The sequence below is a fragment of the Hevea brasiliensis genome, chromosome 17 (genome assembly GCF_030052815.1).
Source record: "Hevea brasiliensis isolate MT/VB/25A 57/8 chromosome 17, ASM3005281v1, whole genome shotgun sequence".
NCBI classification, from domain to species: Eukaryota; Viridiplantae; Streptophyta; class Magnoliopsida; order Malpighiales; family Euphorbiaceae; genus Hevea; species Hevea brasiliensis.
The window spans coordinates 35,670,589-35,692,601 of NC_079509.1; the positions used below are offsets into that span (position 1 = coordinate 35,670,589).

Sequence of the window (22,013 nt, forward strand, 5' to 3'; positions counted from 1 at the left end):
TAATCTGTAGTCCCTAATTGGTATACCAATCGATCCAAGCTGTATAAAGGAATCTAGGTGTACTTTGGGCAGAATAGTATCTATAATTTCATTAATTCGTGTTATTTTTATGCTTAAGAATTTATTCTAATTCATTTCATCTCATATGCCTAGTTATTTTATGGACCTTTCTCAAGGTCTAGATTTAGTGTCTTCCATTCATTTAACCAATTGGCCAAGATGTGGCCACTATTTGGCTATACTTCCTTCATGGAAGTTGTCCCTTTATGTCTTGTCTTTTTTTTTTTTTTTTCCTTTTTGAATCATGTCATTTGAAGTTTTAGAACTTAAGTTATGGTCAAATAACTATAACTAATTCACTGTCTCTTTCTGGGTCCAGAATTAGGCAGATTCTGAAGTCTGTCTTGGTCTAATTAATTAAATATGTTACAGTCATTTTTAGGCCTAATATTCTTCATAAAAGTTATTACCCTATGTCTTATGGTTACTCAAAAATTTTAATTACAATTTTCCAAATTTTATAGAATTAGATATGGCCAAATCACTAGCCTGGACTCAGGTACCCTGTGTCCTCAGGGTCCAGGTTCAGGTCAGTAACTTTAACCTCTATTTTAGGGTTCTTATGTTCATAGTTTGAAGACCATGTCTAAAATTAAGTTGGAGCCCTGTTTCTTAGGGTTCCAGATCAATATGGCTCATTCTAATTGGAGTTTTCTAGTGGTAGATATGACTAAATAAGTGTTATGGGGTCAAATGGTCACTTAGGTAATTTCCAAAATTCATATACTGACTTAACCTAGTAAATTGACCAAGTTTCTTTGATTTCTAGGTTTTGGTCAAATCATCAATGTTGTAGATCTATGTCTTGTGGAAATTTTTCCACTGGTTTCATTGAATTTGGGTTTTTATAGACCAAGTTATGGCCATTTTGCCAAAACTGGTCGGATAGGCTTATGTCTAGAAAATTTTGGGGAGAATAGATTCTGGTCAGTTTGGTGACCTTATTTGGGCCAGCAATTCCTTTTGGTTAGAGGCATTTCTAGGCTTAGTGTTCTCAATGAGAGTTGTAGTCCTATGTCTAAGCTTTCCAATAGTATAAAATTTAGGTCATTTGGACCTGTCTAGAGGGAGTTATGGGTACTGTTCATTTGGTCATTTTTCTGGGTTCACAATATGGTCATTCGGATTTGGGCAGTAATTTGGTCAAGATTTTGACATAATTTGGGCATGGTGTCTTCATGAAAAATGAGCTATTTTGGGTTTAGTTTCACTTCCAATTAGCCTCATACCAATTGGAGTCACACAATTTCAGTTATGGTTCATTAAACATACTGAACTCATAGAGTCCCAAACCTGCAATGAAAAATGCACTCCCAATTTCAAATGTCTCCAACTCCCTTACTTCAATTGGCATACATAGTAATTCTAAAGATCATCAATTCATCTCAACAAGTCAAATTCCAACAATTGCACAAAATCCCCAATTTTCAATCAAAACCCTATTTCAAATTTGCCAAATCAACATACACCCATGAAAATCAAATTCTAACACATTAAACTTTATTAATCCACTTCTCTAACCAATTTAAAACCATCAAAACCATCAAATTCATCTTCTTTTTAGGGCTACCGAAAATCAAGTCTCCCTTTTCTCAAGATTTTCTTTTGATTTTCATGACATTTATACTTAGTTTAGCATGCTTCTTATACTTATAGAAGAAAGAATAGTAGTTAGAGCACTAACCTCTTTGGTGACTTGTTAAACTTCCCTTCTACCTCTTCTTATTACTATCAATAGCTTCCTTATGATGTGAAGAGAAATATTTGTGAAGACGAACTAGGGTTTTGAGGTGGAAAAGCTTAGGAAAATAAGCTTTGAAAGAAAAAAAAATGGAGGGAGTTTGGTGTGGGTGTTTCGGCCATGGGAGCTAAATGAAGAAGAAGACTTTGTTTTTAATTGATTTTTATTTCCTTTAAGTGTCTTCTTATCTTTTAGTGTAGGTTTATTCAATTCCTATTGGTTACAAATTTTAAATGATGTCATATGACATCATAAATATATGTTAATTATTTTTATATATTTTCTCTTCTTTTCCTATTTTCCATTACTTAATTCATAATTTAAACTTATTTTTTTATATTTTTAATCTCTTTTATTTTTAATTGACATTTAGGTCAAATTTCAACTCTGTGATTAAAATGATCAAAATGCCCTCAGTTATGCGTATCGGTCATTTTTTGTCTGTATCGATAATTAAATTTTTCTAAATTTCCTTTAGCATTTCTAATGTCATTTAGACCTCAATAACTATTTATTGGAGTCTCAAAAATTATTTTTCTAGGATTTCTCGTGGGTCTGGGGTTAACAACTGTCTTCACAGTTGCTTCCCCGTACAGTCACCCATTGCTGTGACCCAAGCTCATTTAACTCATTTGCTGTTCATTTCTTTTATTTTTTCTTGATTTTTCTTAATCTTTATTTAGTCAATTTATGCCTCCTCACTCTAGTTTGAGTATAGTTCCAGACATCCTAACTGTTCAAACAGACGTTAGTCGTCAGAACAATAGAATATACTGACTACCTAAAATGAGAGCGTTACACATTGTCTTTTTGCAAGTTCCATTAATAATATCTAAATTTAGATTTCCTATTACATGAATGATTTGTACTTTGAAAAAAACTTTTTTTTGAAAAAATAACTCATTTTTATAAAATAATAATTTAATTAAAAGAAAAAAACACAACAAAATCATATACTCAAGACTTATTAATAAAGACATATTGAATGATTTATTTACTCAATATCTATCACCGGTGATAGATCTAATAAGATATGCTCAAAATTCATTCTAAATAAAAATTTAAGAGTTATTAAAATAATATAAAAACATTTAAAAAATGAAAAAAAAAGGAAACAGATTACTATCAGTAAAAGCACTTACCAATTATATAAACCAGAGATAAAAAAAAAAATAGAGGAGTAAAAATTATGAAGAATATGAATTTCTAGAGAGAGGACAGGGCATGAGTAATTTATAAAAAAAAGAAAAAGAAAAAGAAAAAAGAGTAGAGAGAAAAGCGAAATAAGCAATCATTCAATAATACACAAAAAGCTTTAAGAGCAGCGCCCACTTTTTTTTTTTGGTTTTTTTTTGGGAAGAGCATGTGTCTGAAAGGAAAAAGAGAGCATGTGAAGCCAAATCCAAAAAGGGGTGCCCTCAGATAACGACGACAGCGTGAAGCGGTAGTAATAGTGAAGGTTCTTTCAACTTCCACCGACAAAAATTCCCCACCTCTAGTTCTTCTTCAGCCTGGGAAAACCGGCTAGAAGTTTCCCAACTTTTATAAGATTACCATTTAACTTTTAAAGAATGATAAAATTATAATTTAATTTTTTATTTCTAAAAAACAAATTAATTTTTATTTTTATTTTTATTAATAAAATAATTATTTAATTTAAATTTATTATTAATCAACTGTAATAGAAATAATTAACTCTAACTTAAGGAGTTAAATTATTATAAATACTATTACAAAATGATAAAATAATATATTAAATAAAAAATATTATTTTATAGAAAGATAACATATATCTTACAAAGAATCGAGAAATTACACTATAATTTTTATCATATTTTAGAGGTTAAAATAATGTCTTTTGATTATTTATTTTAAAAATATAAGGGTAAATTATAATTAATTTTTAAAATTTAACATAACTCACAAATTAATTTTTGGTGTAAATTTAATAATAATTTAATCTTTAAATTTTATTTTATTAATAATTTATTATTCACAATAGAAATAAAATATGAGGTATTAATATGCGAAATTTGTTAAATTTTATGAATTTAATTGTAATTTATTCAAAATAATAATAATAATAGACAGTGGGCATTGATAGCAACAAAATCGTGTAAACCACGATCCAATGCACCAAAGACGGGCCACACCCACTGCAGTCTGCACATTTGTAGATTCGATTTGTCTTCTATTTCAAATGAACTTCGTTTTGTTTGTTTCATTTGTTTTTCACTATGGTTAAAATTAATTTTACTAGCTCTAAATCACTATTTAATTAACCTAATCGTAAGTATTTTTATATATTTCATAAAGTTAAGATAATCTTGGTAAATACATTTTATTAAAGAATTTTTTTATATAATTAATTTTAATAAAATTTAAATTTGAAATTTTAAAATTTTAAAAATAACTTTAATATTATTAAATTAAAATTAATAAAAATGAGTTTAACAATTGGGAACACCGAATTATTCTCCACGAACACCAAAGTTTCTTGAAAAATGGAGGGCAAAAGTCAAATTTGTCATAGAAAATGAGGGGCAGATCACATTAACAGATGCGCAGCTACGACAGTTGACCCATGCTACCAAATTTTCATGTCTTATTGTCTATTAAATAAGAGATTTTTACCGTAGAGTAGATGAATATCACATGGGGATTGCAGTATCTGCCAACGCCAAACAACATAAATATATTGATGTTTTATTATCACATATGCCAAAAATTTTCTTAAATACTCGAGTAGTTCTATTAGTCTTTCTTTATTATTAAATAAAGAGAGAATAGGAAGGTCTTAAACTTAATTCTCTTTATTTTATTTATTCTAAGATTTTAAAGATTATTTATTTTTGTAATAAAAAAGAAAGATGACTGCATCTCATTGTTACCGGCTCATTGTGACTTCATAAAATTAAAAAAGAAAATCTAATATAAATTGTAAAAGGTTTTAAAATATAATATGATGCTTCATCCTTAATAAATTGATTTGGTAGAACAAATGTAATTGGCATGAGATCCGCATAATTTGATATAACTAGAAATAAACAGACAAAGGATTTAGTTGCAACTTGCTTGTTAATGTCAACCACTCGAGAATTAGGTTAACTTTGAAAGCATAGAAGGCGCATAAATTTAAAACAATATGTAAATTTTAAGATTTGTTAAAGAAAGCTACAGTTTTATAATCTAGCTCTCAATATTTCTCACTTTCCTGCATGCAAAAAATGGCCATACACAAGAAGGACTAGCCTTGAGAAGGTTGGGTGATGAGATTTTCTCATATGAAAGTCTTCGTTTATTTTACTAAAAATATTTTTCTAAAAATTATTTTTTACATTTTTTATTGTTTAAAATATTAAGAAAATGAATAAAAAAAATAATTTTCTAACTAAAAAAAAATTTATGTCATTTTCTTTGAAAATAATTTTCCCTTTTTAGGTAGTTATTTTTTAAATTTTGATAATCTTATTAAAATATAAAAACACTAATCTATAAATGATATAAACATATACTAATAATTTAACATTAAAATCAAATAATAAAAATAATTTTATGAAAAATATTTTTTTAAAAAATATTTTTTATTAAAATTTTTTCATAATGCATTTTATTTTCACCAAATAAACGAACCCATATTTTTTTGAGAGAAGAGTACTATTTTCATGCCTTTTAAGAGTATTCTATAATTTTTCATATTATATGATCAATTTGACCTCCTAAAGAAAAATATCAGGGAAAATCAAAAGTTTAGAAGTGAAAGCCAAGTGCAAGGAACTCAGAAAGAAACCAATTCAGGAGCTGGCTGCACCACCAAATTGGGAACTTTTAATATAACTTTAGATTAAGGCTTTATTTCTGCAAAACTACACAGTACACCCAAGAGAGGGGGAAAAGTAGAATTGCAGCATGACCTTCACCTATCATAACCATAAATAAAAACTTTTTGAAGGCATTTCAAGATGAAAGAAAAGAAAAATTATCAAAAGTTCAACAGCTCAAATGATATCCCTGAAATGCTAACCCCCAAAAACCATGTTTTCCTTGCTTTTGCCACTTCCTCCAAATAGTGCTTTGCAGCCACTTGCTGCGTGATCGCTTTCCACAGAGCCTCCCTTTAGCCCAAAGCAACGACAAAAAATCAGAGCAAGAAAAGCATATCTCTTTTGTGTATGACTTTATATTTGTTCTACATGCATCAAAGAAAAACTCAAGATGCCTCTTTGGGATAACTTTTTTTTTTTTTAATTATTTTCTTAAATCATATGGTGAGATGTTTGATATATAAAGTACAAGTACACTATATTTTTGAGTTTTTTTTTTACTTTATTATTTTCTTATTCCTGTAATATATGAGAGTTAACATACCCGAAATAGAATCATCCTAGGATGACCTTAACTAGTTACGTTGAGAAGATAATCTTTATAAATCATGACCATGCAATATCTCATCAAGTAATTAACGGCTCATGTTTATGTGATTGGAAGATTCTTAACAAAGTGAAAGGTAAATTCTATAAGACTGTAGTCAAATTAACTATTTCGATTGACCAATGTTGATAGCTATTTCATATGTTGATTGACCAATGTTGATAATTTTGCAATAGTTAACTGATAGAATCGTTTTATAACTATAAAATAAAAACATTTAATAAATACAATGATAAAAATAAATACTTTAATTTTTTTAAAAAAAATTAATTTATCAAAAATTAAAGGAATTGCTATTAGTTAAAAATATAATGAATAATTAATATTATAAATTACTAAAATTAAAATATATTGATGGCCTAATGTAAGTTTATTCAATCTATCTCAATCAAATTTTTTCAAAAAAATTATGAATAGTAAATTCAATAAAAATATAGATTAAATAAAACAAATGACATGATTTAATTTCTAATATCATGAAAGATTTTTTTTTTAATATGATTATTAAGAAATTATGAGAAGAAAACTACTAATTGATGAGAGAATTATATTATACTTTCTTTTGATGATACTATGCAATAATTTAAAATTTATAGAATAGAAATGAGTGATTGTGGATTCGTTATAAAATAAGTTTGATGGAGAATATAAGGCCAAGAGTCAATAGTGATTTGAATTTTTCCTTTTAGTAAGAGGGTTTATATTTTATTATTAGTATCATTCTTTCAATAAAGAATTTAGGTTAAGAGTAAAAATAATTATTAATTTTTTTTGAGAAATTATCATTAAACCCTTGAAAATTTTCAAAATTTCAGAGGAGCCCAATGCCTCCTTGCCCCGAGATGGCTCTATCACTAATATGAAGTGAATATTGGACATCTAAGATTAACATCTCCACAAGATGAGTAGTAAAAATATAGATATTAAGATAGACATCTAGTAATACGATAATGAATGACATTAGAAATGACCACATCTATCCAAGAATGCATATAGCAAGTATTGGAGATAAAATGAGAGAATAGTTTAAAATTATTTGGTCATGCACCACAAAAAGAATCAAATGTCTCAGAGTATGAAAATGTAATGAGTTAATAAGAAAAACGGTGAATAAGAGAAGGGAAATGTCTAAAATGACGTGGATAGAAGTATCAAAGGATTTGCAAGTTTTAGATATTAATGCAAACCTGATACCTAACAAAGTAGAACGAGGTAAAAGGATGCGTAAAAAGATTCATATAGTTGACCGCAACGAATGTAGCATTAAGGCTCAATTGTTGTCGTTCCTACTTATGTTTCGATGCAAATGCAATACGTTTGTCATTTAATGGTGGCCTTTGTTTTATAACAATGACGTGGAGGATTCAAATTACAAGCAACATAGCAGCATATGTCCAAAATTTAATTCAATGTAAAGGATACAATACTCTCTTCAACTATATCTAGTTATAAATTTCACCGTTAGAAGATATTTTTTCAAGTTTATTTTCTTATGTCAAGAGATACATACAATTAAAGAAAATTTGATGCATACAAGCAAATGTTCAAAATAAAATAGTTCATGTAAGGTAAGAAAATGAAACCCAGGAGAAAAGAAAAAATTAACGGGAAGAAAACCATCAAAATCCCCACTCATTTACATGAAGAGATTTATTAGATGGGTATTCTACAAGTTGCCTATCAAAGTTGATGATCATGCAATGCTCCAAAGAGAATAATATTATCATCTAAAAGACAGGTCATGTTGTTCAACAGAAACATAAAATGGGATTAGATGCTCACCTTTTAGAAGAACCAAATGCAACCATGAGGTAACTCCATATTTACATTTCAGGCTTAATCTATAAACCAAATACAGGTTCAACTACCAACATCAACAAGATCCTTATCTGCCCACCAACCCCATTCAGATGCCTGTGTCATGCTGCATTTCTTCCTAGAGGAGAAAAATGTCCATTCAATCTTCAAATGGTAAATTACTTGACACTGCCACTCTTAACTGTTGCACGGGACAAACTTTCAGACTCCTGTAAAACGCCTAGTTTTGACTTCTCATTTTCTGCTGACCTCTTCATTTCTATCTCAAGCTGCTTGCAGTTTTCCTCGTGGGCTTTGTTGAACAATCTCACAAAATTAAGCATGGTTGAAACAACTGCAGAATGATTTTATAACGTATAAGATAGCAAGCAAAAACACTGAAAACAACTGCACATGGTCAATTTTGAAAATTAGGAACTGTTTATTTAGCTATTTGGAACAAAACTGGTGAGCTCTAACATGAAGCAAAGCAGTTTGTTCTTTTTCAGTAAGCAAATCCAATAATGCACAATGTCAGGATCAGTAGAAAGATAATGTAGCTGTTTTAAGAAAGAGGCATCATGCACACATACGAACACACTAAAGTAAAATTAGTTAAAAAAAAAAAAATCCTACTATGATGTCTTAAGGATCAACATTCAACCTCTCATCACACTGCATCAATAATAATGGATTGCGCAAAAACACATACAAGAAGATTTGTGATGTATGCTGTGACCCATTAATTAAGCAAATGCATGTGTGCATGGATATACCTCTATAGATTGCATAATCTATCTTAATTGGATTTGATAGTAGACATAACAAGAGCACCAGATACGAGTTCATTCCACTCTTTCATCCTCTCCAATAATCTCTATAGAAAAAAAAAAAAAAAAAAAAAAAACCTCGCTTCCTTTGACATATACACTCTCACTGTCATGTCATACGCACAGAAAGCTCCAGGTCAATGAAGTAGCCATAAGTGAAGCCCATATCATCACCAAACTCGGCAAATGACTCTCCAACAACATAGAATTCTTCTTTGAACATTCATGTTTCAACTTCCTCTTTCACAACTTAGAATTGCATGGACATTAGAGAAGTTCAAACAGTTATTCCTTCCCACAAATTAATTTAAGCCCTTGAGGATTAATTGGATTACATCACTTTGGATTCCTTCAAACACTGCAGCAAAGATTGCCTAGCAGATAACAAATTTTTCTGAAGGATGGATGTTATGGATTAGTTGAGGTAACTCATGTTTAATGACACCAAACATATATATTGAACAAACGCTCTAGTATCTAGCTGCTTGGCTTGTTTTCGTGCTCCTGTCAACAATGGCATTAACAGTAGCACTAAAATCTCTCATCCCCATCAAACAACCCATCATTTGAAGCTGCTTTGACATTGAATTCCACAAAGACCACAGAACTTCACAATCAATTTTATTATAGTATCTGAACCTGTGATGGTCACTGCTCCCTGATCCACATGTCAATTTAAGGTTTTAGTGATAGAACATATATTTCACTTTGACTACAAAGTAAAATTTGTTACTTGGAAAATAGATGCCATTAACAGATGCCAAAGGGATTCAGAAGCCAAAACATCAAACGGAGGACTAGGTGCCTCCAAAGATTGAACTCCAGCAGATGCCTAAAGGACTAAATCATGAACACTATGTCCAGAAACATAATTGATAGCCAATTTCATATATAATCAAAGAATCATAATGATACCATAACAATTGTCATACAATAAGCTTCAGGTTTTCATGATTAACAACAGAAAGGTTAATAGCACAACAAATTGATGCAACGAACAAATACCTTGTTCAAAGGTACAACGTGCTGGATCTTCTCCAAAATAAAGAATCAATGCATCCACATTTCTACCCTGCAATAGCATCAATGCCCAGGAAAGGTATAGAATCATATGATGGACACTAGAAAAAAGTACTTATCACCCAAAGAAAAATAAAAAGACCTACCACTCCAGAGTACAAAGAAGCCAAAGACCTCACTTCAGCCTCAGCAAAACGAAGGAACTCCTTTAAAATCTGAACAATAGAATATAAAGAGAGGTACATATACATAAGTATGGAAACACCTACATTCATGCATTATATACACCCCACATGAGAGTGTGGGCACATGCACAATATTAGAACTTAACATGTATTTTTAGTAATTGAACTATTATCCAAAACTGGACATAAAAACCTTCATGATCATTGTTAAGAATTTAAGAATTAGAAGTAGAAGGAAGAAGGGAAGGAAGGGAAGAGAAAGAACTCGAAGGCCTACATCTTTTTCTTATCAATTCTGTAAAATAGAATGTTATGGAAAGTCAATCACTATGTTATGGAAAGTCAATCACTATATTATTTTTCTGTATATTTTGTATTCTGTATTCCTATTTAGGATTTCTTATTTAGGATTTCTTCCTAATTAGTAGAACACAATTATAGGAATCAATTGTATATATATACCCATGTACAGATTAATTGAAATCAATAAGAATCATCTCTTTCTACATGGTATCAGAGCAGGTCATCAATATAGGGTGACTATTTGTTCTCACTACCCAACTCAGGAGAGACCTTGGTCGCCGACCGGCCGTTTCAACCCCGATCAACATTGCCGGCGTCGTCTCAACCCCCTCATTCCACCACCGTGTCGTTGTTCGATCCAGTATAACCATTAAAGGACTTCTGAGGTTTGGCTCTCAGATCCTATTTCGGTATTTGCTTGATTTGTGATTTTGGGTTATTTTGCTGCTATAAGCACTTTGGATTAGCGTTTCGGTTAGTTTTCTTTGTCTCAACAAATGGCAGACAATAAGAATATTATTTCTGATGTGATTCCGGTGATGACTAAGATCACGGAACACAAACTTAATGGTTCGAATTACAGGAGTGGAGTAAGATCGTTAGGGTCTATTTGCGTAGCATTGATAAGGATGATCACCTTACTAAAGATCCACCCACCGATGATACACGACAAACTTGGCTAAGGGAGGATGCTCGATTGTTTTCGGCTGGCAATGAACACGATTCATAGTGAGGTAATTAGTTTAATTAATCACCGTGAATTTGTTAAGGAATTGATGGATTACTTAGATTTTCTCGTATTCGTAAAGGAATATCTCCGTATTTATGATGTTTGTAAGGCATTCTACCGTCTTGAGAAAGAGGATAAGTCTCTCACGGCTTATTTTATGGATTTTAAACGTATATGAGGAACTTAATGTATTGTTGCCTTTTAGTCCTCGATGTGAAAGTTCAGCAGCCCAACGGAGCAACCGGGTCATTATGAGTTTTCTTGCGTGCCTTCCTTGAGTATGAGATCGCTAAATCTCGATTCTCTCGATTCTGAGATTTCCTCTTTGCATGAAACGTTCACACGGGTCCTTCGCATGCAGAGTACTCAATCTTCACAACTCGTCAAGAGTGCTCTTATTAGCCGTAATCCAAATGGACAACAGGTAATAGAAGAGGAAGTAGAGGAGGAATTACAGCAAATGTATAATCACAGCGTAATGGAGAGGCTAGTTCTAATCAGGACTCAAGAGGAGTCATTTGTTATTATTGCCATGAGCCTGGCCATACAAAATATAATTGTCCGCAACTTCAGAGAAAAAATCGGCGAACACAGATGGCAAATATGGCAGCAGAGAATTCTGCAGTATCTTCCTCTGAGAAAACTATTTTGGTATCTGCAGAGGATTTTGCACAATTTTCCCAGTATCAGGCATCTCTAAAGCCTACCGTTTCCTGTCACACTACGATCACGAGTCAGTAAATCTACTACATGCCTTGTGTCTTCTTCATCCAAATGGGTTATTGATTCTGGCACGACAGATCACATGACAGGTAATTCTAGTCTTCTATCTGCTTTTCAGTCTAATCTCACTTCCTCTACTGTTACTTTAGCTGATGATTCTACTTCTTGTGTAATGGGTTCTGGAACTGCGAACCCGACTTCGTCAATTTCTTTGTCTTCTGTTTTGTGTCTACCAAAATTCTCTTTTAATCTACTTTCTGTTAGTAAACTTACTCGTACCTTAAATTGTTCTGTTTCCTTTTTTCCTGACCAATGTTTGTTTCAGGATCTTACGATGAAACAGATTATTGGTAGAGGACGCGAGTCAGGTGGTCTCTACATTCTGGAAAATCATGTACCGCGGTCGCTTGTTTGCTCCAGTACCTTAACACCTCTTGAAGCTCATTGTAGATTGGGTCATCCTTCTTTATCTACCATGAATAAGTTGTGTCCTCAATTTCAGTCTTTATCAAGACTAGAATGTGAGTCGTGTCGCTTGCAAAACATCATCGCTTGCCTTCGTGGTTCAGAGTGAATAAACGGGCTTCATCTCCTTTTGAGGTAGTTCATTCGATGTTTGGGGTCCTTGTTCATTACATTTAAAACCGGATTTCGTTATTTTGTTACTTTTGTTGATGATTACTCGTGTTACCCGTTATATTTAATGAAAAATCGCTCGAGTTGTTTTCTATATTTTTTGCCTTTTTTAATGTAATCAAAACTCAATTTAATATTTCTGTGCGCATATTAAAAAGTGACAATGCTAAAGAATACTTTTCAGCACAATTTCAGCCTTATATGACACAAAATGGCATTCTTCATCAGTCTTCCTGTGTGGAACCCCATCCCAAAATGGCGTGGCCGAAAGAAAAAATCGTCATCTTCTTGAGGTAACTCGTGCTCTTCTTTTCGATGAAAGTACCTAAACACTTTTGGGCGGATGCAGTTTCCACGGCATGTTTTTTTATCAATCGTATGCCGTCTTCTGTCCTTAATGGGAATATTCCTTATACTACTTTGTTTCCTACAAAATATTTGTTCCCTATTGAACCCCGTATTTTTTGTTGTACCTGTTTTGTGCGTGATGTTTGTCCACAAGTTACTAAATTGGATCCAAAATCTCTCAAATGTGTCTTCCTTAGGTACTCCTACCCAAAAAGGGTACCGTTGGTTCTCTCATACTCTTAATCGTTATCTTGTTTCTGCAGATGTCACATTTTTTGAGTCCACTCCATTTTTTCCTCCATCATCTGTGTATGAGAGTCAGGGGGAGGAGGATGATCTCTTAATATATACTGTCCAACCAGTGTCTAGTACTCTCCCACAGCCTGTTCCTTCTGTCTCTAGACCTACTCGACCTCCCGTTGTTCATGTTTATTCTAGGAGATTGGAGATTCCTGACTCAGATCCTCCACCAGCTACTTCGTTGGGAGATCCTGTACTCACACCGATCATGATTCCGATCTAGACTTACCCATTGCTCTTCGTAAAGGTAAACGCTCATGTACTTACCCTATCTCTTCTTTTGTTTCTTATAATCAATTGTCTTCTTGTTCTCGTGTTTTGTTACTTCTTTAGACTCACATTATCCCTAATACTGTTAATGAGGCAATGTCTCATCCTGGCTGGTGTGATGCTATGAAAGAGGAAATGGAGGCTTTAGATGCTAATGGTACATGGGAACTATTGCCTTTACCCACTGGTAAGAAAGTTATTGGTTGTAAATGGGTATATACAGTAAAGGTAAATCCTGATGGTTCTGTGGCTAGGTTAAAAGCACGCCTTGTAGCAAAAGGATATGCTCAGACATATGGGGTTGATTACTCTGATACTTTTTCTCCTATAGCTAAACTTACTTCTATTCGCTTGTTTATCTCTTTAGCAGCTACATATGATTGGCCCCTGCATCAATTGGATATCAAGAATGCTTTCCTTCATGGTGATCTTCAGGAGGAGGTGTATATGGAGCAACCACCTGGGTTTGTTGCTCAGGGGGAGTTGGGTAAAGTTTGTAGGCTTCGAAAGTCTCTTTATGGCTTGAAACAAAGTCCTAGGGCATGGTTTGGGAGATTCAGTGAAGCAGTACAGGAATTTGGTATGCAAAAGAGTAAGTGTGATCACTCAGTATTTTATAGGCAATCTGAGGCTGGTCTAATTCTCTTGGTAGTCCATGTGGATGACATTATCATCACTGGGAGTGACTCTGCAGGTATTTCATATCTTAAAACCTTCCTCCAAACTCAATTTCAAACCAAAGACTTGGGATTGTTAAAGTATTTCTTGGGTATCCAAGTTATGAGAAGTAAGAAGGGTATTTTATTGTCTCAAAGAAAATATGTCCTCGATCTATTGACAGAGACAGGAAAATTAGGTGCTAAGCCTTGTAGCGCACCAATGACTCCAACTTTACAACGGTTAGCAGGGGATAATGAGTTGTTTGAAGATCCAGAGAGATACAGGAGATTGGTAGGAAAATTGAACTACCTTACAGTCACTCGTCCTGACATTGCTTATGCCGTTAGTGTGGTAAGTCAGTTTATGTCTTCCCCAACTGTTGCTCATTGGGAAGCCTTGGAACAAATCTTGTGTTATCTGAAGGGCGCCCAGAAGAGGTTTGCTATATGGTAATCATGGGCATTTGAATGTTGAATGTTTTTCAGATGCCGACTGGGCTGGATCTAAGGTTGACAGGAGGTCAACTACTGGATATTGCGTTTTTATTGGAGGAAATTTGGTGTCTTGGAGAAGCAAGAAGCAGAGTGTAGTTTCTCGATCTAGTGCTGAATCCGAATATAGACCCATGGCACAATTAGTATGTGAGGTAATGTGGATACTTCAATTACTAGATGAGATAGGTTTTAAGACCTCCCTGCCTGTGAAATTGTGGTGTGATAATCAAGCTGCTCTTCATATTGCTTCTAATCCGGTGTTTCATGAGCGAACCAAACATATTGAGATTGATTGTCACTTTATTCGTGAAAAGATTCAACAACAGATCATCTCAACAGGACACATCAAAACTGGAGAGCAGTTAGGAGATATTTTCACAAAAGCTCTGAATGGAGCTAGGATTGACTACATTTGTAACAAGTTGGGCATGATTAACATCTATGCTCCAACTTGAGGGGGAGTGTTATGGAAAGTCAATCACTATGTTATGGAAAGTCAATCACTATATTATTTTTCTGTATATTTTGTATTCTGTATTCCTATTTAGGATTTCTTATTTAGGATTTCTTCCTAATTAGTAGAACACAATTATAGGAATCAATTGTATATATATATACCCATGTACATATTAATTAAAATCAATAAGAATCATCTCTTTCTACAATGGCAAAATTTACAGGCTTAAAACTTGGTTAGTTGCTAAAGGGTACACACAGATATATGGGCTTGATTACAGTGATACCTTCCCTTCAGTAGCCAAGATTGCATTTGTTCATCTTCTCATTTCCTTAACATTGGACCCCCTCACCAGTTAGACATTAAGAATGCTTTCTTACATGGTGAACTAGCCAAAGAAGTATACATGGATTATCCACTAGGATTTGTTGCTTAGGGGGAGTCTGAGTTGGTATGTCATTTTAAACGGTCTCTATATGGTCTTAAGTAGTCTTCTAGAGCATGGTTTGGTCAGTTTACTTCTGTGGTTAAATGGTTTGGAATGACTCAGAGTGAAACCAATCATTCAGTATTTTTCTGAAATGATCTTCATGGAAAATGCATTTGTTTTGTGGTCTATGTTAACGATATTTTCATCACAAGAAATGATCATGATGGAATTTCCCAACTCAAACAGCATTTGTTTAGTAACTGTTATGGAAAGTCAATCACTATATTATTTCTCTGTATATTCTGTATTCCTATTTAGGATTTCTTATTTATGATTTCTTCCTAATTAGTAGAACACAATTATAGGAATCAATTGTATATATATACCAATGTACTGATTAATTGAAATTAAGGAGAATCATCTCTTTCTACATGGTATCAGAGCAGGTTCATTAAGGAATCTAAATATGAAATTTCTTTCCCGTCTGTTTCTGGACTGAAACCCACTGTTACCCTAGGTCATTTATCTAGGGTGACTATTTGTTCTCACCACCCAGCTCAGGAGAGACCTTGGCTGCCGATTGGCCGTCCCCTCTAATCCAGTCGCTAGAATCCAAGCGCATGAGGCTCACGCGCCCAGCTCAGGTTCTTGTCGTTTCTTCACTCGCCAGCGAGTGGAGGCGCGTCCGCCGGCCGTTTCGACTCTGATCAGCATCACCGGCGTCGCCTCAACCCCCTCATTCCACCACTGTGTGCTGTTGCCTCATCCAGTACACCATTAAAGGACTTTTGAGGTTTGGCTCTCAGATCCTATTTTGATATTTGCTTGATTAGTAATTTTGGGTTATTTTGCGACTGTAAGCACTTTGGATTAGTGTTTCGGTTAGTTTTCTTTGTCTCAACAAATGGCAGACAATAAGAATGTTATTTATGATGTGATTCCAATAATGACTAAGATCACGAAACACAAACTTAATGGTTCGAATTACCTGGAGTGGAGTAAGACTGTTAGGGTTTATTTGCGTAGCATTGATAAAGATGATCACCTTACTAAAGACCCACCTACTGATGATACACGGCAAACTGGGCAAATGGAGGATGCTCGGCTGTTTTTGCAGCTTCAGAACTCGATTCACAGTGAGGTAATTAGTTTAATTAATCATTGTGAATTTGTTAAGGAATTGATGGATTACTTAGATTTTCTGTATTCTGGTAAAGGGAATATCTCTCATATTTTTTATGTTTGTAAGGCATTCTACTGAGCTGAGAAAGATGATAAGTCTCTCACAGCTTATTTTATGGATTTTAAATGGGTATATGAGAAACTAAATGTATTGTTACCTTTTAGTCCTGATGTGAAAGTTCAGCAGGCCCAACGGGAGCAACTGGCTGTTATGAGTTTTCTTGCAGGCCTTCCTTCAGAGTATGAGGCTATAAATCTCAGATTCGATCCAGTTCTGAGATTTCCTCTTTGCATGAAACGTTCACACGGGTCCTTCGTACAAAGAGTACTCAATCTTCACAGCATGCCAGTAGTGCTCTTATTAGCCATAATCCAAATGGACAACAGGGTAATAGAAGAGGAAGTAGAGGAGGAATTACAGGCAACAAAGGTAATCAGCGTAATGGGGAGGCTAGTTCTAATCAGGACTCAAGAGGAGTCATTTGTTATTATTGCCATGAGCCTGGCCATACAAAATATAATTGTCCGTAACTTCAGAGGAAAAATCAGCGATCACAGATGGCAAATATAGCAGCAGAGGATTCTACAGTATCTTTCTTTGAGAAAACTGTTTTGGTATCTGCAGAGGATTTTGCACAGTTTTCCCAGTATTAGGTATCTCTAAAGCCTACCAGTTCTCCTGTTACTGCGATCGCCGAGTCAGGTAAATCCACTACATGCCTTATGTCTTCCTCATCCAAATGGGTTATTGATTCTGGTGCGATAGATCACATGATAGGTAATTCTAGTCTTTTATTTGGTTTTCAGTCTAATCTCACTTCCTCTACTGTTACTTTAGCTGATGGTTCTACTTCTTGTGTCATGGGTTCTGGAACTGCGAACTCGACTTCGTCAAATTCTTTGTCATCTGTTTTGTGTCTACTAAAATTCTCTTTTAATCTACTTTCTGTTAGTAAACTTACTCGTACCTTAAATTATTCTATTTCCTTTTTTCCTAACCAGTGTTTATATCAGGATCTTACGACGAAGCAGATTATTGGTAGAGGACGTGAGTCAGGTGGACTCTACATCCTGAAAAATTATGTACCGCAGTCGCTTGTTTGCTCCAGTACCTTAACACCTCTTGAAGCTCATTGTAGATTGGGCCATCCTTCTTTGTCTACCATGAAGAAGCTGTGTCCTCAGTTTCAGTCTTTACCAGTACTAGAATGTGAGTCGTGTCAGTTTGCAAAACATCATCGTTTACCTTCTGTGCCTAGAGTCAATAAACGGGCTTCATCTCCTTTTGAGTTAGTTCATTCTGATGTTTGGGGTCCTTGTTCTGTTACTTCTAAAACTGAATTTCATTGTTTTGTTCTTTTGTTGATGATTACTCCTGTGTTATATGGTTATATTTAATGAAGAATCGTTTTGAATTGTTTTCTATCTTTTGTGCCTTTTGTAATGAAATCAAAACTCAATTTAATATTTCTGTGTCCATATTAAGAAGTGACAATGCCAAAGAATATCTTTCAGCACAATTTCAGTCTTATATGACACAAAATGGCATTCTTTATCAGTCTTCCTATGTTGATATCCCATCCCAAAATGGCGTGGCCGAAAGAAAAAATCGGCATCTTCTTGAGGTAACTCGTGCTCTTCTTTTTCATATGAAAGTTTCTAAACACTTTTGGGCTGATGCAGTTTCTACGGCATATTTTTTTATCAATCATATGCCATCTTCTGTCCTTAATGGGAATATTCCTTATATTGCTTTATTTCCTACAAAATCTTTGTTCCTTATTGAACCCCGTATTTTTAGTTGTACCTGTTTTGTGCGTGATGTTCGTCCACAGGTTACTAAATTAGATCCGAAATCTCTCAAATGTGTTTTCCTTGGGTACTCCCGGGTCCAAAAAAGGGTATCATTGTTTCTCTCCTACTCTTAATCGTTATCTTGTTTCTGCGGATGTCACATTTTTTGAGTCCACTCCATTTTTTCCTCAATCATCTGTGTATGAGAGTTAGGGGGAGGAGGATGATCTCTTAATATATACTGTCCAACCAATGTCTAGTCCTCTCCCACAGCCTGTTCCTTCTGTCTCTAGACCTACTCGACCTCCCGTTGTTCATGTTTATTCCAGGAGATTGGAGATTCCTTACTCAGATCCTCCACTAGCTACTTCGTTGGAAGATCCTGTACCTCATACTGATCATGATTCTGACATAGACTTACCCATTGCTCTTCGTAAAGGTAAGCGTTTATGCACTTACCCTATCTCTTCTTTTGTTTCTTATAATCAATTGTCTTCTTGTTCTCGGTGTTTTGTTACTTCTTTAGACTCTGTTCCTATCCCTAATACTGTTGGTGAGACATTGTCTCATCCTGACTTGTGTGCTGCTATGAAAGAGGAAATGGAGGCTTTAGATGCTAATGGTACATGGGAACTGTTGCCTTTGTCCACTGGTAAGAAAGCTATTGGTTGCAAATGGGTATTTACAGTAAAGGTAAATCTTGATGGTTCTGTGGCTAGGTTAAAAGCACGCCTTGTGGCAAAAGGATATACTCAGACATATAGGGTTGATTACTCTGAAACTTTTTCTCCTGTAGCTAAACTTCCTTTTGTTCGCTTGTTTATCTCTTTAGCAGCTACATATAATTGGCCCCTACACCAATTGGATATCAAGAATGCTTTCCTTCATGGTGATCTTCAGGAGGAGGTGTATATAGAGCAACCACCTGATTTTGTTGCTCAGGGGGAGTTGGGTAACGTTTGTAGGCTTCGGAAGTTTCTTTATGGCTTGAAACAAAGTCCTAGGGCCTGGTTTGGGAGATTCAGTGAAGCAGTACAGGAATTTGGTATGCAAAAGAGTAAGTGTGATTACTCAGTATTTTATAGGCAGTCTGAGACTGGTCTAATTCTCCTAGTAATCTATGTGGATGACATTGTCATTACTGGGAGTGACTCTGTAGGTATTCATCTCTTAAAACCATCCTCCAAACCCAGTTTCAGACCAAAGACTTGGGATTGTTAAAGTATTTCTTGGGTATTGAAGTTATGAGAAGTAAGAAGGGTATTTTCTTGTTTCAAAGAAAATATGTCCTCGATCTATTGACAGAGACAGGAAAATTAGATGCTAAGCCTTACAATGCACCAATGACTCCAAATTTACAACTATTAGCAGGGGATAGTGAGTTGTTTGAAGATCCAGAGAGATACAGGAGATTGGTAGGAAAATTGAATTACCTTACAGTCACTCGTCCTGACATTGCTTATGCCGTTAGTATGGTAAGTCAGTTTATGTCTTCCCCAACTGTTGCTCATTGGGAAGCCTTGGTACAAATCTTGTGTTATCTGAAGGGCGCTCTAGGAAGAGGTTTGTTATATCGTAATCATGGGCATTTGAATGTTAAATGTTTTTCAGCTGCTGACTAGGCTAGATCTAAGGTTGACAAGAGGTCAATTACTGGATATTGCGTTTTTTTTGGAGGAAATTTGGTGTCTTGGAGAAACAAGAAGCAGAGTGTAGTTTCTCGATCTAGTGCTAAATCGGAATACAAAGCCATGGCATAATTAGTATGTGAGGTAATGTGGATACTTCAATTACTAGATGAGAGGTTTTAAGACCTCCCTGCCTGCGAAATTGTAGTGTGATAATCAAGCTGCTCTCCATATTGCTTCTAATCCAGTGTTTCATGAGTGGACCAAACATATTGAGATTGATTGTCACTTTATTCGTGAAAAGATTCAACAACAGATCATCTCAACATGACACATCAAAACTGGAGAGCAGTTAGAAGATATTTTTACAAAAGCTCTGAATGGAGCTAGGATTGACTACATTTGTAACAAGTTGGGCATGATTAATATCTATACTTCAACTTGAGGGGGAGTGTTATGGAAAGTCAATCACTATATTATTTCTCTGTATATTCTGTATTCTGTATTCCTATTTAGGATTTCTTACTTAGGATTTCTTCCTAATTAGTAGAACACAATTATACGAATCAATTGTATATATATATCTATGTACAGATTAATTGAAATTAAGGAGAATCATCTCTTTCTATAGTAACTTTTAGACTAAGGACTTGGGGAAGTTGAAATATTTTTGAGAATAGAAGTAGAACAATCGAAGTCGGGTATTGTTATTTCTCAAAGGAAATATGCTTTGAATATATTTAAGGAGACTGAGACATTAGATTGTAGACATGTAGACATTCTCATGGACCCGAATGTTAAACTTGTTCTTGGATAGGGGGAGCCATTAGAAAATCCTGAAAGATATAGAAGACTAGTTGATAAACTCAACTATCTTACAATCACTTGACCGGACATTTTTTTTGCTGTGAGTGTGATTAGTCAATTTCTCCAGGCACCATACAGTAGCCATTGGGATGCAATTATTCATATTCTTAGGTACATCAAAGGAGCTCCAGGACAAGGTTTGTTATATGAAGATAAAGGTCACTCACAAATTATTGGATATTCAGATGCAGACTAGGCAGGTTCCCCATCAGATAAATGATTTACTTCGGGATATTATAAAATGATAGGTGGAAATTTAATATCCTAAAAAAGTAAAAAGTGGGGTGTAGTTGCCAGATTAGGGGCAGAAGTAGAATATCAGGCTATAGCATTAGCAACTTGTGAACTTATCTGGTTAAAACAACTCCTTCAAGAATTGAATTATGGGGAAGTTAAACAAATGTGTTATGGAAAGTCAATCATTATTTTATTTCTTTGTATATTCTGTATTCTGTATTCCTATTTAGGATTTCTTATTTAGGATTTCTTCCTAATTGGTAGAACACAATTATATGAATCAATTGTATATATATATATATATATATATCCATGTACAGATTAATTGAAATTAAGGAGAATCATCTCTTTCTACATGGTATCAGAGTAGGTCATCTATCTAGGGTGACTATTTGTTCTCACCACCCAGCTCAGGAGAGACCTTGGCCGCCGACCAGTCGTTTTGACTCCGATCAACATCGCCGGCGTCGCCTCAACCCCCTCATTCTACCACTGTGTGCATTTGCCTGATTCAGTATACCATTAAAGGACTTCTGAGGTTTGACTCTCAGATCCTATTTTGGTATTTGCTTGATTTGTGATTTTGGGTTATTTTGCTATTGTAAACACTTTAGATTATCATTTCGGTTAGTTTTCTTTGTCTCAACAAATGGCAGAAAATAATAATGTTATTTCTGATGTGATTCCGGTGATGACTAAGATCATGGAACACAAACTTAATGGTTCGAATTACTTGGAGTGGAGTAAGACTGTTAGAGTCTATTTGCGTAGCATTGATAAGGATGATCACCTTACTAAAGATCCACCTATGGATGATACACGACAAACTTGGCTAAGGGAGGATGCTCGGTTGTTTTTGCAGCTTTAGAACTCAATTCACAGTGAGGTAA

At 34.4% G+C, this 22,013-nt stretch overlaps 1 protein-coding gene across 2 annotated transcripts in view; it reads right to left on the minus strand.

Annotated features, from left to right (window-relative positions):
* Positions 1 to 5,550: 5,550 nt before the first annotated feature.
* LOC110632417 (formin-like protein 13) overlaps positions 5,551 to 22,013 on the minus strand; it is a 70,490-nt gene continuing 54,027 nt past the window's right edge. Inside the window, exons 15-18 of one of the 2 annotated variants that reach the window (XR_002490663.2) lie at positions 10,026 to 10,094; positions 9,865 to 9,931; positions 8,015 to 8,384; positions 5,551 to 5,916 (exon numbers count right to left, since the gene is read on the minus strand). Coding sequence is in view for 1 of the 2 variants with exons in the window: in XM_021780639.2 (XP_021636331.2) it covers positions 8,209 to 8,384; positions 9,865 to 9,931; positions 10,026 to 10,094 (312 nt within the window). In the remaining variant the exon portion in view is untranslated. Of the gene's footprint in view, positions 5,917 to 7,833; positions 8,385 to 9,864; positions 9,932 to 10,025; positions 10,095 to 22,013 lie in introns of those variants that run through there. The other variant, XM_021780639.2, reaches the window with a different exon arrangement.